The sequence below is a fragment of the Chroicocephalus ridibundus genome, chromosome 6, assembly GCF_963924245.1.
Source record: "Chroicocephalus ridibundus chromosome 6, bChrRid1.1, whole genome shotgun sequence".
Lineage (NCBI taxonomy): Eukaryota > Metazoa > Chordata > Aves > Charadriiformes > Laridae > Chroicocephalus > Chroicocephalus ridibundus.
In genome coordinates this window covers 4261921-4278938 of record NC_086289.1, presented here as the reverse complement: position 1 = coordinate 4278938, position 17018 = coordinate 4261921, and the positions used below count along the sequence as shown (strand labels likewise).

Genomic DNA, 17018 nt, shown 5'->3' with positions numbered 1-17018 from the left:
TGGTTGGCAAGGACCCGTAAGATCATCGAGTCCAACCAAACAACCTACAATCTCTGCCACAAGAGCATGCCCTGAAGTGCCAAATCTAGACGTTTCTTAAATACTTCTAGGGATGGTGACTCAACCCCCTCCCTGGGCAGGCTGTTCCCGTGCCTGACCACTCTTTCAGTAAAGTCATTCTTCCTAATATCTAATCTAAACCTCCCCTGCCGCAACTTCAGACCATTTCCTCTGGTCCTGTCATTATTTACCTGGGAGAAGACGCCAAACCCCCACCTCTCTACACCCTCCTTTTGATGCAGAATATTTTCTTATTCACTTTAAAGACAACTAGTAGTTCCTGCAAAGGACTACACAAACCAGCGTAGATCACAGATACTCAACTGCATCTGGGTGAACCATTGCAGAAAATGACGTAGCAGGTCGGGGCAATTCAAGACCATTCCTGAAAGCTGAGCGTGGGTAGGGAATTGAGCTTGTCAGAACAGACCTATCCAAGTGGAAATCTGACCCAGACAGTAAGTGAACTGTCTTATTCTTGCAGAAGCTGATTTTTCACTGCCCGTTATGATCTAGGATTGGGTTTTATGCTTCACCAGGAGGAAGACATTACTTTCTACTAGTCGGTAGCCCTGGTACCACGCCGGAGCTTCTCTTACCAAGTGACCGAGTGAAGAGTTAAAATTGCAGAGCCGGTTTTCTGCAGCACCCTGCTGCTTCCTTGATGTCTCAGGCTGAAGCATTGATCTGAACTAACCAGTTTAGTATGGGCGGAGGATCTGGCTCAGAGCACATGGGGCTATAGATAGCCGCTCAGCTCCTGCAGGACTGACAGTGATAAATGGTCCCTGGGAGAGGAGGATGTTTAGTCATCTCCTGAGGATGATTTGATGGACGTGAGTAACTACCGAGCCTCAAGACCTCTGTTGGTGTTGCATCATGCTAAAGATACTTCATATCTTTAATGTGTTGTAATGTACGGATCATTTGGGGTGCCTTTTTCTTTTGAAGGACGTACTCTGCTAACATCGCCCTGTGCGCGGAGGCACAGATCATCTGTCCCTGAGCCCTCACAACACAGTAGGGACCAAGAAGGACCACCCTGAGTTTCAGAGGTTCCCTGTGCTAAGCCACTTCTTTCCCTGACCACTTCATATACCAGCAAGGTGGCCACCAAAAGGCAATGCAGAAATGAAGTGCCACATTTCCCGGAGGGAGCAGGAGGCTGTCATGGCTAACTTGGGCTGGCAAATGTACCTTGCGTACGCATCCGAGCTGTGGTGGTGCTCACCCGCTCCAAGGAGTCCTGCTTTGCTGAAGAGAGTGTTTCCCAAGGCTGTAGTTGATTTTTCACAAGCGAGTTTGTGCGCTGGCCAAGACTGCTGACAGCTCAATATTCAGCTGCAGAATATAATTTTCTGTCATTTTGATTTATGTTCTTCTCTGCAACCGGAGTCCCACGTAAAAAAAAAAGAAATCGGAAGGAGTTTGTCTTAAAGTTAGCTCAGTGCAAGTTCATTCTTCAACTGACCCAGCAAATTAAAGATATTTTTAGATTTTTTTTTTTTATTATTTATTTCTGGAATATGAAAAAGAAAAGTTACAACACGTAGGCTCTACTGTCAGTTTTGGGACCTGCTGTTGTGGTGGCAATGCAAAAAGGGTCATCATCCCTGGAAGAGAAGCCAAGCTGAAACCGTGAGACCAAGATCTGCCCTTGGTTGAGGTTTCCTACCTGCACCTGGTGGCCCCGTCCAGGGGGGCTCTGATGCACCAAAGCAACGCCCAGGACATCGGGGCCGAGCTCCAGAGCAGTGTTCCACTGAAGGCTCTCTTAAAACTCTCAGTAACCGGGGGTTTCTCCTGGGAAACAGCCTGAATCCCACAGGGAGGAGGCTGGCGTAGAGCCACGGTCTCCGCTCCCTTCGGACGGCAGACGAAGGGCTCATCCTCCAGCATCTTGGGTTTGCCCGGAGGTTTTATGGCACAGCTCTCTCTTCTGCCTCGCTCCTGGCACCCAGGCTTGGGCTCCTGAATTGTTTCGCTACATTTGGAGCGTTGCTTCTTGGCATTAGTATGTTTGGGGATTGGTGCTTGCAGTTTCCTTTTGACAGATGCTTAAAAGAGCAATACTGAGCTAAGGGAGGGGAAAAGCATCGCTTGGCTGTTTGTGCGCAGTTGTGTGAGCTACAAAGCGTTCTGCGAGACAAAGGCGGAGGCCACATGAAACAGCTCTTGGGGCGGCACTGACAGGAAAAAAGCTCCTCAGAATGGCCCTAGGAGAAGGCGGGAGAGCAGGGAAGTGTGTTTTATTCCAGTTCTCTGCTTTCCTACAGAGTTCGGACAATCTTATTTATTGCATTTCCCTGCAGTTAGCAGTGATGGGCATATAGGTAATCTAAGACATGTGGCACGTCTCAAAAGTACAACTCCAAAATGTGCCGTGGGCTGAAATGAAGAACACTTTCCAGCCCAGGGGTGGGGATGGACGGTGCGGGGACAGCGCGGTGACACGGGGCTGGACCCCACCGCGGGAGGGAAGCGGGGTCCTGGCTGGAGGCAGGGCAGGCACTGCTGGACCCCTGGGCTCTGCTGCACCCCGTCTGCTCTAATGGGAGACATCTGCTGCTTAAAGGCAACATATTCCTCTCATTTTCTTATGGATAACGCCGGTAAAGTATTAGTAAAGTGATTGAAACCCTTGTGAGCGAGGCCGTCTGTCTGCAACACGGGCACAGCAGAACATCATAGGGTGCCCAGCTGTAACCCTGTAGGGTATCGGACTGCTAAGCAGAAGACAAATAGTCGGGTTCGGATGAATATTAGGGGTGCAGCAGATAAAAATGAAGCCCAGGTCCACACCAGCGGTCCGGGGGGGCGGTTGGGCAACACGTGGGGGTGAACTTGAAGCTCCCCGCGAGCTAAGGTGGGTTTTAACATCAACCAAGCTGGAGCCAGGAGATGGTGACTGGCCAGTCTGGGTGCTGACATCACACGTTGTTTGGATGAATGGGTAAAAATACCTTATTTCATAGAATCATAGAATTGCTGAGGTTGGAAGGGACCTTTAAGATCATCGAGTCCAACCTTTAACCTACCCTGACAAAAGCCACTTCTAAACCATGTCCCTAAGTGCCCCATCTACCCTTTTTTTAAACACCTCCAGGGATGGTGAATCCACCACCTCCCTGGGCAGCCTATTCCAATGTTTAATAACCCTTTCAGTGAAAAAATGTTTCCTAATATCCAATCTAAACCTCCCCTGACATCACTTGAACCCGTTTCCTCTCGTCCTATCACTTGTCACCAGGGAGAAGAGGTCAGCCCCCATCTCTCTACAACCTCCTTTCAGGCAGTTGTAGAGGGTGATAAGGTCTCCCCTCAGCCTCCTCTTCTCCAGGCTAAACAACCCCAGCTCCCTCAGTCGTTCTTCATAAGGTTTGTCCTCCAGACCCCTCACCAGCTTTGTAGCCCTTCTCTGGACACGCTCCAACACCTCAATGTCCCTCTTGTAGCGAGGGGCCCAAAACTGAACGCAGTACTCGAGGTGGGGCCTCACCAGTGCCGAGTACAGGGGGATGATCACTTCCCTAGTCCGGCTCACCACACATTTCTTAATTTGCTTTACTGCAGTATATATATACACACATTTATATGTATATATATATTTTTTTTTATATATACCGCCCCCCCCTCGCTTCCGCAGCACACGTTTGGTGTCTACAGGGCATTTCCTTGATGACTGGCAGTTAGCAGCTGAGTTACAGGTGGATTTCTGTATAGTCAGCACAGATCTCAATCACAAAATCCTTTTAATAGATCAAAGAGGGCTGTGTAATTGAAAGTTTGTTGGAGAAGCATTCGTTTCAAGCTGGTCTTAAAACTGGGCGTAATGTGGAAGGAAGATTTTGTTCATTACTTTGTTTAGATCTCCACTCAAATTACGGATTATTGACAAGACATGAGTGTTACCATGCTCCCCAAAGGTATTTCTGTATTCATAACAGCCTCTTGGTTAAATCGGGGGGGGCAACAATAATCGCCACCTAAGGGATGGATACCTACTGGATTTTTACTTGCTTTATATTTGAAGGTTTTTTCTCCATCGTATATTATACCCTGCTTTACCTTCGGCAATCTAAATTCTTCTTCAGTTGAGGAAAACCTAAAAACCATCATAATTACTGTTCTTATTGCACCCTAGCCCTGTAACAAGGTAGAACTTGTGTAATTAAATAAAGGCCCATGGAATAACCTCCCACCTTTTAAATAAGATGCTTTGATGACAGTCAGCACCAACGTGGAATCTGTTTGACGGAGCCGTCATCCTCGTGCCAGACGTGGCTTTGCGGGTGATGGAAAGTGCAATATCGGTGTCTTTTATTTTCCCTAGTTGGATACTGTAACTTTGCCTCACGTAAAATCCCGAGCAGTGTGGGCTCCCGAGAGAGGCCTTTGCGAGGAGCTGGTGTACTCGGCCGGGGGGAGCGCGGCTGAAAAATGAACAGAAAGGAAATAGCCCTGGGGGGCTTCAGTGCTGGAACTGAAGAAATCGCTTGGTACTTGTACAGACAAGCGCTCACCGAATTCTGCACGTCATAAATAATAATAATAATAATAATCTCTCTGCCTCCCATGCATCTGATGGGAAACGCATCTTCCTCGCTGAGAAGACGCCCCGTGCTAAATAAAGGTTTGCCCTTTACAGGCAGCGAGAGAACTGGGAGGTGGACGTTCGGGCTTTCATCCCTTTCCCAAAGGAAAGCCATTAAGCGTATAAAATACATATGTTTTCTCTTCAGCAGCTGTTGGGTTTCTCAGCCCAAGAGCCGTAACAGCACCACGAGGTCTGGAAAATTTCTGCCTCCCGCATCTGCCCCCCTCCCCGCCAGCAATGCTGCTGAGTCAGTAAAACAGGGTTGTGCATCTGCGCCTCGTTAGGCCAGTACCTCTAATTAAATCATTGGCAAAAAATGGCTCCAAGCCGCTCTCCTTTGGGGTGGTGCCTTGTGGAGGGTGAGCCTGACCCTTTTCGTGGTCGCCTCTGAAAACACCACTGTTAGATTTACGAGAAGATGGTCATCTGCAAAATTAAGCCCTGACAGAGCTTTCCCAGTCACTGAAGCCGTGACAGACCTTCAGTGTTTCTAGGGCGGAAGGGGGTTCTTCTTTTCTTTACTTACATCATCCTATTTCTTACCTATTTCTAGAGAAAAACCATGGGAGAGTAATCATTTGCACGGTTTCATGGGATCCGAGGCTTGCAGTGAAGTCTCCCCCCAGAGATCCCTGTCGTCTGCTGCTATTGCCTGCATGAAGAAGGGCCGTGTAAAATGGAGTGCGTTAATTTGGGTTAGTTAACGATGTAGATGATTGTCTTCATACGAGGCTTTGCAACGTTTTGCCCAGCCCAGTTGCACACGGACATGGGATCTACCGTAGCACCCAGGAAGGACCTGGGTGTGGGGGAGGTAGGGACAGGAGAAGGAAAAGGAGAAAAAGAAAAAAAAACACAATAGAAAAGGGAGGAATGTGAGACCCAGGCTCACCCGAGGGTGCTCCGTCTGGGGACACCTCGGTGCCACCCTGGGCCCTGTGAGGGCAGCAGCAGGATGGCCGGGGACATGGGACCTGGTTGGGAGCCCGTCCTTGCTCAGCCGTGCCTTTCTGTCTCCTTTGCAGGCCTTGCGATGAAAACCACCCCCACGTGAAGCCTGACGCGTACGTGAACAACCTCGCCGAGGCGGTTGACGTTATCCTCCAGCAGCTGTAAGAGCGACGGCGCCGTGGGCGATGGGGAGGAAGGAGGAGGAGGCCTCACGCGCAGCCCCTCCATCCTCGCCCAGCTCCATCTGGCGCCGACGCACCCAGACCCGGCCTTGCCCGGGGGGGTGAGCGCCCGTTCCTAAATGTTTCACGTAATGGTACTAAAATGATCTACTGACCTCGTCAAAGGGAAGACGGAACCTGCTCTCCTCCGGCATGTCTTCAACGTTTTCCCCTCGGTGCCGTGCCCCTGCCAGCACAGCTGAAACCGGCTCTCCCAGGATTGCCAGGCTCTTCCCCGCATCGGAGCCCGGAGGGTGCTGAGGGCCCTCTGCCACCCCCGAGCGATGCTGGGGGGGTCACTGCCCCCTGTAACTCTTTGCTCACCCCGGGGACCCAGCCCTGGGTGGGAAACGGGGGACCCAGCACCCCTTCACGGACCAGCTTTGCTTTTTAACTCGCCCTTTCTGTGCCTTTTTGAGTGCCTGAGAGGGGGTGGGAGATGTCCTTGAGGGGTGATGGAGGCCACCAAGCCCTGGGTCCCAGCTCTGTGGGGTGCCCTCTGTGCCTCTGGCCTTGGGCGGCAGGAAAACCCTGGGGAGGAGGACAGCCCCTGTGCCCTTGGCAAGCCGGTAACCGTGTTTCTGCCATGATTAGTCCCTGTCCGGGTCAGGGCTCGGGAATCTGGTAACGTTGCGGCACGTGACGGAATAACCACGCCATCATGTCAGGAATAAACCCCATCCGGTAGATCTGGTCTGTTTGTTATTGTGTTCAGTCGGATGAGCGCTGGCAGGGATGTTTAGAGGATCTGAAATGGTTTTCCCTACCTGGACCAAGCGGCGAGAGCTGTGGGACCGATGGGCTTTTCCTCCCCTCCGTGGGGGTCTCGCAGGCAGACGTGGCTGGGGGGGACACGCAGGTTTTCTACCTGTTCCCGTTAAAATCCCAGCCGTGCCCTACGCGGCTCCAGCTCACCCGGCAGCGGGTGCTCCATCGGGAGCAGCGTGACAGGGATGGTCGGTCCTGCCATGAAAGCCAGCGCGGGCAGCTCGGCTCTGGCATGTTCTGCTGCGCCCGGCTTTAAGTTGCCAGTCCCAACTGGGAACCAGTCTCTGTAAAGCACCAGCTCCGTCAGTCCTCCTGCCACAACTACAAATTCTGCTTTATAAATATTATGTGGAAATGTTCAGCCGCTTTCTTTCCTTCTTGGTAGTCGTTGCTAGACTGTCCTCCAGTCCTGAGTAGCCAAACCCCACAGGCAAACCCCACTCCCTGAGGGCTGTAGCTGCCTGAATGGGACAGACCCCCGTCTGCTCGCTGGACATCCCCCGGGACTGATCCTGCGCCAGCGCCGTGTGCCCGCCCAGCACCCACCGCATCGGTTTGGCCCCATCCTGCTGCCAGGGAGCGCTCAGCACGTGCGGGGCTGGAAAGCGATGCTCCATTGAGCAGGGATGGGCCTAAGATTTGTCCTTTTTTGTAAAATCAGGCTGAGCTGCTCCCTGCCGCCGGGCATTGCAGTACTCCCGCGCGTTCCCGGGGTTTTTAAGTTCCTCTCACCCGACAGTTTTGCAGCGCAGCTATGGCAGCGTGGTGACATCCGGCCACGCTGCACGTGGCAAGAGCGTGGCAGGGCCAGGGGCTCAAACCAGGGAGCAGAATTAGAGATTGGGGGTCACTCCATCACGTCCTCTGCCCCAGGGAAGCAGGGGCTGCCCACCTTCACCGGCGCTTGCCAGCGTTTGCAAGAGTCACCTTGGCAAGGGTCACCTTCACAAGGGACACCCTTTTATAGGCAAAAGTCCCCTTTTAATCAGTGTCAGCAGCTCTGCACCCCCTTGGGGTTTTGGGCAAGACTTTGCGCATTAGACTGGAGTGGAATAAAACTATTTGGGCTTTAACCTGCTGCAGACCTCCCATGGGACCATGGAAGGGTATGCAATTATGTACGTGTCATATATATTTATATATACATATGATCAGGCGGCGTGTTCTGGCCAGTCTGCATTCAATTACTGGTTTTTGCATTTGCAAGCGGGAGGTAAATGACAATTCCCGCCATGTTTCCAGCAGTCCCAACAGCTGAAGACGACCCTGGTCACTGGAGGACACCGAAGTGACGCTCCGTGTTCCCGTAGCCCCCTGCGAGTGCTGGAAACCCGTGTTTTTCAGAGCTCCCAGCTGGCCACTGAGCTGCACGACACCCCTTGGGGACAGCGGGGGAAAGTGGGCTAGGAATTAAATTATAATAAAATAAACCACATCTGGGAAAATGACCTTAGTGCAATTTTTTTGGGTCTGTTTTTGTATCTTTGTATCCTCTGGGTAGCGGTTCAGCCAAAGTGTACGGCGCTGCGTGCATCCGCGCGCACGCGAAGGATGCCACAAACCCTGGTCGAACGTTGAGGCTGTGACACATCACTGAGAATTTCTTTTTCATCCTATAAGTCTTCCTTTTTGCTCTGGTGTACTAAGCCTATCACTTCAATCTGATTAAGTTCAGGCAGATAAACATCCTGCCATCTGTCATGAAACTTTTTAAACTGTTTGCTCACTCGAGGAAACGCGGCCGTTTCCCTTTCTGGTGTAGAAAGGCTGTAGGGAGATATTGCCCCGTTTCCCCAAGAATTTATTTAACAGCCCCGTGTGGCCGTGCCCTGCCCTGGGCTCTTGCCTTCCTTGGGTTTAGATTTTATTTTAAGGGGTGGGACATTCTCTCTGTCCTTAACACAAAGCATAAGGCACTTAAATCAGAGAATCACAGAATGGTTTGGGTTGGAAGGGACCTTAAAGACCATCCGGTTCCACCCCCCTGCCCTGGGCAGGGACACCTCCCACCAGCCCACGTTGCTCCAAGCCCCGTCCAGCCTGGCCTTAATTTGCAAATGTTGATTTGCGTTTTGCTGGTACCCTTTTGGGCTGCATTACAGCTGAATAACAGCTAAAGACAGCTAAGAAACAGCCAGTATCAGGCTGGGGGGGGCCATGGGAGATGTCCCCCCACTTTTGGGGGGGACGCATGATGTCTGCCTGCACGTGAATGTCACAAAATGCCCATTTTTCTGGTGTAACCCAAGGCTGGGACACCTGGACACCCTCGCTATTTCTAACACAGACACCCCGATGGAGGGTCCCAGCCGGGGGCTTTCCCAACCCACACCCATTTTTTGGGACCCAATTCCACCCACCCGCCCCCCAGCACCCATGGAGATGCCAAGGAGAGGAGATGCCTCAGGGAGAGGGATGTGGGGCTCCTGCACCCACGCCCAGCTCTGCCCCATCAAACCCCAACCCGTGCCACCACCCGGCTGTTAACACCCCCCCGAGGGGCAGCCATGTCCCCAACGTCCCCGACCCCGGCCACGGGGACAGCAGAGAGAGGCGAGACGCCGAGCCCGGGGCGGGGGCTGGTTATTGAACCAGGAAGCTTTATTTACACAGTAAAAGTAACAAGCAATTTCCTGAGACTGAGCTGCTCTAGTGCAATCAAGTCATGGAGGGGGTAGGGGCGGGCAGCCTGCACCGGCGGGGGCACCTCGGGCAGCCCCTCCCCGGGGACACGCGCGTCCCGCTGCCATTGTGCAATTGCCAGCGAGACTTGGCTACTACAGGTCATAGCTTCAGAAGGCTTTTTATTTTTTCTTCTTCTTCTTTTTTGTTGGTTTTTTAAATTCTTTTTCTTTTTGGCCATCCTCTTCTTTCTCGCCCATCAGACCCACGAACGCTGTAAAGCACCGCGACAATCCTCTGACATCCTACGTACGTCTGTCAGCCTGTTCAGCCAGGAGCTTTTAAACAATGCACTTGAAACACAACTTTATCAGCCAAAGAGGCTACGCTATCACGTGGAAAAATTACAATCTATTTTACAAATGCTTCTTTTTGTCTTTTTTCTTTTTTTTTAATGCAATCTTTCATAGACCAGGCTCGAAGAGCTGCACCTGCACACACAGAGCAAACTTCCCCACGTGCGTGCTAAGACTTTTCCTATTAAAATCCTTTTCTTTTTTTTTTTTCAGGATGATGAACCCTTGTTGCTGCTGACGCAGCTCGCCGTCATCCCGAAACGGCTGCTGACCCGACTGGGTCATGCCCCGCACGAGCCACCGAGTCTCTTCACAATAATGAGCCTGTTTTAGCTACCTCGCAAGGAAAAACATCCCTTGTCTGCATATTACTTTAATATCACATTCTGGCAGCCGGCAGGGATTTGCCGGGGGTGGGGGGGGTCACCAAAGCGTCTGTGTCACAGGTGAAGTCCTTTACAAACCAAGAGCGAGACCCCCCCGGGGGGGATGCCCTGCTCTCCCGCTGCGGGCACAGGGTACGGGGACCAACGCCACTTCTGCCTTTACAATCAACAGGATGTCCCCTGAATCTGAGGCACATACTATATTATATTTAATATTTTTAATTCTTTTATTTATATATATATTTATATATATATAAATCCACAACTGTTTTTACCTCTACAGAGAGAGAGAGAGAGAGGACAAAAAAAAACTTTAAAAAGTAAGGCTTTCTTAAACTGAGGATAAGTACATGAAATCATACAAACCCAACAACCAGACACCCAACAGAACCCCACCGTGGCCTCAAAACCGTGGCTAACTGTAGTCTGTGCCTACGCTAACGCGCCCAGCGTAAGGCCATGACTCATTGGAGAAGCGTCTTTAGTAAGGCAAACGGGTTGTGCTGTATGTAAACTGAATGCTACGGCTACGGCCAGTACAGCTGGGCAAGTGGTCCACTGGTCACCTTCCTACCGGGGGGGTGAGCATGGCACCGGTAGCAGCCCTTGGAAGGAAAAGAGAAGCCCTTAGGAATTACAGCCCCGGTGATGCCCATGCCAGAGCCCACCCAGAGCTCTGTGGCAGCAGCCGGACATGGATTTGGGTGAATTTGCCCTTTTTCGGTGAGCGGGTAGCCGGCAGCTGAGGAGGTGCCCGTGGCCAGCAGGAGCTGTGTGCCCCGGGACCGGGGAGCCGTTGGCGGTAGGGGGTATCGAGCATCAGGAAGACTCAAAGCTGAGAGCCGTGCTGTGGCTGGGGGGACACGGACCCAAGGGGCGGCCACAGCCCGGGACAACGCCGGCGACGCTGGACCCTCCCAAAAGGGCCGAGATGAGCAGCGCCTTCCGCTACAGGAGGGCTAAAAATGAAGCCCGGATGTATTTTCTTTTCAACGATGCAGCAAGCGACACTTTAAAAGAGCCGGAAGGTTCTCCAAAATGAAAAGACATCCCTGTTGGTTCCCCTTCCCCAAATATTTGGGGCTGGCCCTGCCACCAGCAAAACCCCTGCCAGGACAGGGATAAAGCTATATAACAGCTGACGGGTTCCACCGTGATGGGAGATGCCACACGCATCCCGAACCACCGCAGAAAAAAGTGCACTAACATAACCAGAAATGATGAATAAAACCTGTACCAGCGGCTCTCAGCCCTTTCTGAGTTACGGACTCAATACGGGGCGGGGGGGGGGGGGGGCAAACCCCGTTCAAACTGTCGTGTTCTTCAATTGCTGTTGGTATCAATGACTTTTTTTCCTTTCTCGCTTTTGCAGAGCTCAGGGAGTAAACCCTGAGCTCGAGGGAACCTGCAGAAGATGCTGGAAGCCACTCGTACAGTTTTTCCACAAACCAAAAACAAACAAAAAAAAAAAGAAAAAAGAGGGAGAAAAAAAATAATATATGCGTCCTTCTAAACCTGTTAGCAAGTGGACAGCTTATTTTTAGGGAAGAGAGTTCCTATTGTACAAACGTCATGGTCACCACTTTATCCGTGCTTAAAAAAAGGCACAGGAAAAGTTTTCAGTGCTGCTACCTGGATTTTCAGCCTTTCGCCAGCTGATTTTGTCAAGTAACCCCGCGGCGTGCCCCGGGCGCGCAGCCCCTTCACAGTAAGACAGAGAGAAAAAAAAGAGGATGGCGGCCGGGCCTCGGGTAGCAAAGAGGGCACGGCCACTGGTAAACAGGTAAATGGCCTGGCCCCGCTCAAAACTGGGTGTTGGGAACCCGAGCGAGGGTGGCACCGAGCCTGATCGGGGCTTTTTCCCGATGGGTTTGAGAGAGGGGACTGGGAAGGAAAAAAAAAAAAAACAGGGAAGAAAGGCATTGGAGCATCCTCCGGCAGAGCCCGCCGAGGTCTGCTGCGGATGCCGCCCCGCGCTGGAGCCGTGCGGGCTGGGGGTCCCTTTAATTCCTCACCAGGAAAAGGAAAATTAAAAAAAAAAAAAAAGTAGCAATCCAGCTCTTACCATTATTAAGTTTAAGCAAAATGCTTCACTTGTGATCTCCTTCTGACGTGGGGACGTGGGGAGCGAGGGGGGTGCGGGGCCACGCGGGACACTGCAGGAGCAGAGGAGCCGCAGCCGCCCCCGCAGCCCCCAGCCAGCGCTGGCTTTGCAAATCCCAATATTCTGGTTTTTCCCCCCACTTTTTCCAGTCCCCGGGGCTGGTGGTTTCTCCTTGTGCACCCCCTTACAACCAAGTGCAGGCGGGGAGCGGGGGAGCGTGGCTGGCCCCGTCAGCCGCGACTCCATGTTTGCAGAAGCCATTTACTCCCAAAACGCGGGTTTTTGGCCATCCCTGCGCCTGGCTTCCCCCGGCGGGCAGGCAGTTTCCTCCGCCGAGCTGATCTCGGGCTACAGTAGTTACGAAGAAATTCAAGATTTACACACGCGCGTGCACGAATTGCTCTAAATACCTGATGAAATTTTGGCAAAGCTGCTTCGTCCCCCAGCCCCGCCTCCAGCTGGCAGGAGGGGAGCCATGGCAGGACCCCACGGGCCCGGCGGCGGGGAGCCCTCCATGGCTCTGCTGGCGACCCCCCGACCCCGGGGGCAAGCGGACCCGCTCCCTCCTCAGTTGTTTTCTATCTGCTCGATATCGATCTCGCCGTCCAGCTGGAAGAGGCTCTCGGCGCCCATCCCCCCGCTCCGCCAGGCCGCCCCGTCTTCCTCCTTCCCGCCGCCCTCCTCCTCCTCCTCGCAGGAGAGGTCGTCCCTGCTGGCCTGGCGCTCGTGGGCCCGCGAGCGCGGCGGCTCCGGTACCGGGGTGCAGGCGGGGGTCCTGCCCGGCATCACCTCCGGGGAGCCGGGTGCCGCGGTCCATGGCTGGTGGCCGGGGAGCCGCTGGGAGCCCTCCTCGGGCCCGGCGCTAAGGCAGGTGAGGCTGTTGAAGGTCTGGCGGTTCTGCGAAGGCAAAGGGAAAAAGGCAGCTGAGAGAGGATGGGGACAGGCTGGACCGATGGGCCGAGGCCGATGGCGTGAGGTTCAACAAGGCCAAGTGCCGGGTCCTGCACTTGGGTCACACCAAGCCCATGGATGCTACAGGCCTGGGGCAGAGCGGCTGGAGAGCTGCTGGTGGAAAAGGACCTGGGGGTCTTGGTCGACAGCTGGACGAATACGAGCCAGCAGTGTGCCCGGGTGGCCAAGGCCAACAGCCTGGATCAGGAACAGTGTGGCCAGCAGGACCGGGGCAGTGATCGTCCCCCTGTACTCGGCACTGGTGAGGCCCCACCTCAAACACTGTGTCTAGTTTGGGGCCCCTCACCACAAGACATGAAGGTCCTGGAATGTGTCCAGAGAAGGGCAACGGAGCTGGCGAGGGGTCTGGAGCACAAGTCTGGTGAGGAGCGGCTGAGGGAGCTGGGGGTGTTCAGCCTGGAGAAAAGGGGGCTGAGGGGAGACCTTCTCGCTCTCTACAGCTCCCTGACAGGAGGGGGCAGCCAGAGGGGGGGTCGGTCTCCTCTCCCAAGGAACAGGCGACGGGACAAGAGGAAATGGCCTCGAGTTGTGCCAGGGAAGGTTTAGGATGGATATTGGGAAAAATTTCTTCACCGAAAGGGTTTTCAAGCACTGGAACAGGCTGCCCAGGGAAGTGGTGGAATCACCATCCCTGGAGGGATTTAAAAGCCGGGCAGACATGGTGCTGAGGGACGTGGTTTAGTGGTGGTTTTTGTCAGCGTGAGGTTGATGGTTGGACTCGATCTGAAAGGTCCCTTCCAACCTGGGCAATTCTATGAGTCCGTGACATGGACTGGAGTGAATACTGAAGCTGTGATGGGCTACAAGACGAGCTCAGAGTCCCCTGACCCCCAAACCTGCGAGCCCCCCCCATCCCAGCAGAAAGCAAGTGGAGCAGCAGAAGCACCCAGCCCTTGGCCGCCTGGTCCCTGGGAGCTGGGCAGCCTCTGCAAAGCCCGACCTCCCCATCCACAGCAGCTCCTGTGCCTCTCCTGCCCCTGCCACAGGCGATGGCACCAAAAACACCCCCAGCCTGGTCCGGATCGGCCCCATCACCACCTCCCAGTCACATGTCTAAGGCAGTACAGAGCTGTTCTGCCAAAAATAAATGAATGTTTCCAACAACTCCATTTATTAAACCAGCTAACAGAAACGTCAGCCCCTTCTTTAAGCAGCCAGAAGTGCTGCTAAACCCTCCGCTGTGATGGCTCATGACTGTCCTCCCTTATTAAAGACCATGCAAGGTCAGTTCCTGGTCCCTTGTCTCTCTAGCGAAGAGGCTCCATGGCTGGTTGTCTTGGCCAGAAAAACTTGATTTAGTTTATGTACTGTCACGTCTTCAAAACGGTTTCAAACTCTGACAATGATGAGGAGCTCACAGGCATTCCAAAGCCTTCACAGCCGAGCAGACACAACCTCTCGGAGATGCCGTCTGACCACAAACGTGCTTACCTGACAGGGCATGCCTTTTACCCAGGCTGGTTTTTAAAGGAGCAAACTAAATCCTAATTAGTGAATGCCAATGGAAATAATGTGGCCATCCCGCTGGCTGCAGGGCAGAGCGCCTGCCCAGAGCAGAAGACCAGGGAGCATCTCAGCAGCTTGTGCAAGCCTCTTACAAGAGCCACATGCGATGGTGTTGTCGCTTCACAGACACCTGGCCCAGCCATGTCCCACCTGATGGGCCTCAATGTCCATCCGATAAATACCCGGGGGAAGGCAGCCCCCTCGCTAGCTGAAGGTTCTCACCTCATCTGTGGCCCCCAAATCCCCAGAAACCACACCGATAAATAGGCACGAGCACACAAGCATCAGCGTTCCCCTTCCCCCTTTATGGTTGCCTTTCCTGACGTGGGATTTATGTGCAGCAGGAAACCTGAAGCATGTTTGCAGTGAGCCAGGGCTCCGCGTTAGGTGATTCCTCGCTTTTAAAGATCCCTATCTCAGGAGAGGCCTTTTTTTAGTGTCAACTGAAACCTCTTGTCATAAGAAGACCACAGCTCGGGTACATGGCTTATATTTTGTCTATAGGAGAAAAACTAAAGGAGAAAAACGGCACTCCGTGGTAAGTCATGGGTGTAAGCTCACGTCTTGGTGGAAATATGGATCAGGTGGGATTCCCCAGAGGCTTCACCGGCACCTGGCATCAGTATTTTCCTGAACCAGCTGTCTGGTGGGGTTAAATCTGCAAACACAGGCGCCGGCAGCTCTTTGCGAGCTTGGAGCAGCAAGAAGGTGGCAAGTCCGGATGAGGTGACCTCTGAGAAACAGTTTAGGAAAAGTGGGGTTTAGGCTGGAGACGGGAAACGGGGGGTGCAGGAGGGTGTATTGTGCTTCCAGCAATAAAGATCACGGAGCACTGCGTAAGACTTCTGAAAGCTGTAAAACCTCACCAGAATCCATTGATAGAGGTTAGACAAATGTCATTGAACTAACGCGGCTGTTGGGTTGCCTGGGACGGCAGGAGGGTGTAGGAGAGCTCTTGGGATCTCTTGCACTGGTTTATCCAGGGGAAGGCAAACCCTGGTGCTCTCTCTCCCTCTCTCCACCCTCTCTCCAAGAGCCTGGGCCAGAATGAAGCCAGAATAACCAGGAGAGCGTCGGTACCCGACAGAGCATCGGTGACACAGAGGGACGGGGCTGATGCCGGCGGCTGCTGCGGCACAATTCAGGACCAAACCCACAGCCTGGAGACACAGCCTTGATCCAAACATCCCCACCGACGCTCCCAGGGAATTTGTGCACATTTACTTGAGGTTTTTTTTCCTTTCAAATCCAGGTAAGCTGGAAGTAACTCCACTAAAATATCTCACCCCAGGCTGTAACTGAAGCAAAATCATCCCTTTACGTCCCCGCTGAGGGATGCAGGTCAAAGCCCCACCTACTTCCCACTCCAATCATTTCTTAGGAATTCCCAGGTGCTTGTGCTGCCTTCGTACCCACTGACCACACGCCGCTGAGAGGCTTTGGGCTGACGCACCACGGTAAAACGAATCATCGCAGGAGATGACGCAGAGGCTGTCGTATCTGGAAAGAGAAGTTCCTGCTGCCCAAGGAGAAGCTGGCGGCTGCCCAAGCTGGTGGGGCTGCATTTCACCTGGCCTTCAGCCTCTGAAACCTCCCCAAAACCCACAAGCCCCAAGCCCATGTGAAAAAGCAGCTGTTTGTCCTTTAAAAAACCCAACTGCACCCAGTGCCCACATCATCCTTCTCACATTTTTTTAAATACAAGCCGTGCCTCTCATGCGGTCTGTCTTCTAGGTGCTGGATGCATTAACAGCTTCAAGCAGAAATCTGCGCATTGTGGTTAATGGACAACTTGTAATTACCACTGCACTCGGAGAAGGCCTGAGGACACAGGAGAAGTATTTTCTAAGCACTTAAAAAAATTTGCAAGTGTATTTCCAACAGTGATTTAGGCACTTGAAAAGCCTAAGTCTCCTGAAAGTCAACAGCCCTCTCAGAAGTGCAAATCCCTTCTACAAACAGAACTCTGGCACTTCTGAGAACGTTAATTTTTCTCCTGCTAATCAAGCTCATCTCCTGGCTCCAGCCCTTCCCTGGGCTCGGTACCCACAGGCGGGTGTGCCGGGCTGCTGTGGGTGGGCTGGAGCATCCTTCGAGGACGGAAGATGCTCTACAGCGCTTCAGAGAAGGAGGTGGGCGACGCCTGTGATGATGAATGAAGGAGGAGGCAACCTGGAGAGCGACTAAACAGGTCCATGGCACGCTCTTCCCATCCAAACGAAAAGTGTTTCCAAGCTTGGACACATCTCGGAGAACAGCCATGAACGTACTTGACTTTCAGGGAAAATTTGCATTTTATTGGACTTTGGCAAGATGATTAAGCCAACAGCCTCATTTTTCCTGCTCAAATACACACATGCTGCAACCCAACATTTTCCACTTGAGTCGTTCCAGGTGATATTTGTACCTTCCCTGCAAGAGGATGGAAAAATCCTTCCGATGGTCCCACAGCTTCCAGCGCTGCAGCAGCTCCTC

The 17018-nt window shown here is 52.9% G+C and overlaps 2 protein-coding genes across 5 annotated transcripts in view; one reads left to right on the top strand and one right to left on the bottom strand.

Annotated features, from left to right (window-relative positions):
- LHPP (phospholysine phosphohistidine inorganic pyrophosphate phosphatase) overlaps positions 1-6518 on the top strand; it is a 95368-nt gene extending 88850 nt beyond the window's left edge. The window contains exons 7-8 of one of the 2 annotated variants that reach the window (XM_063338397.1): positions 5211-5352; positions 5683-6518. In XM_063338397.1, coding sequence (XP_063194467.1) covers positions 5211-5352; positions 5683-5694 — 154 coding nt within the window. In that variant the 3' untranslated portion in view covers positions 5695-6518. The remainder of the gene's footprint in view (positions 1-5210; positions 5353-5682) is intronic. The other variant, XM_063338399.1, reaches the window with a different exon arrangement.
- Positions 6519-7165: 647 nt separating this feature from the next.
- Positions 7166-17018, bottom strand: part of FAM53B (family with sequence similarity 53 member B) — a 57546-nt gene continuing 47693 nt past the window's right edge. For all 3 annotated transcript variants that reach the window (XM_063338393.1, XM_063338394.1, XM_063338395.1), the window contains exon 5: positions 7166-12962. In XM_063338393.1, the coding sequence (XP_063194463.1) occupies positions 12633-12962 (330 nt within the window). In that variant the 3' untranslated portion in view covers positions 7166-12632. The remainder of the gene's footprint in view (positions 12963-17018) is intronic.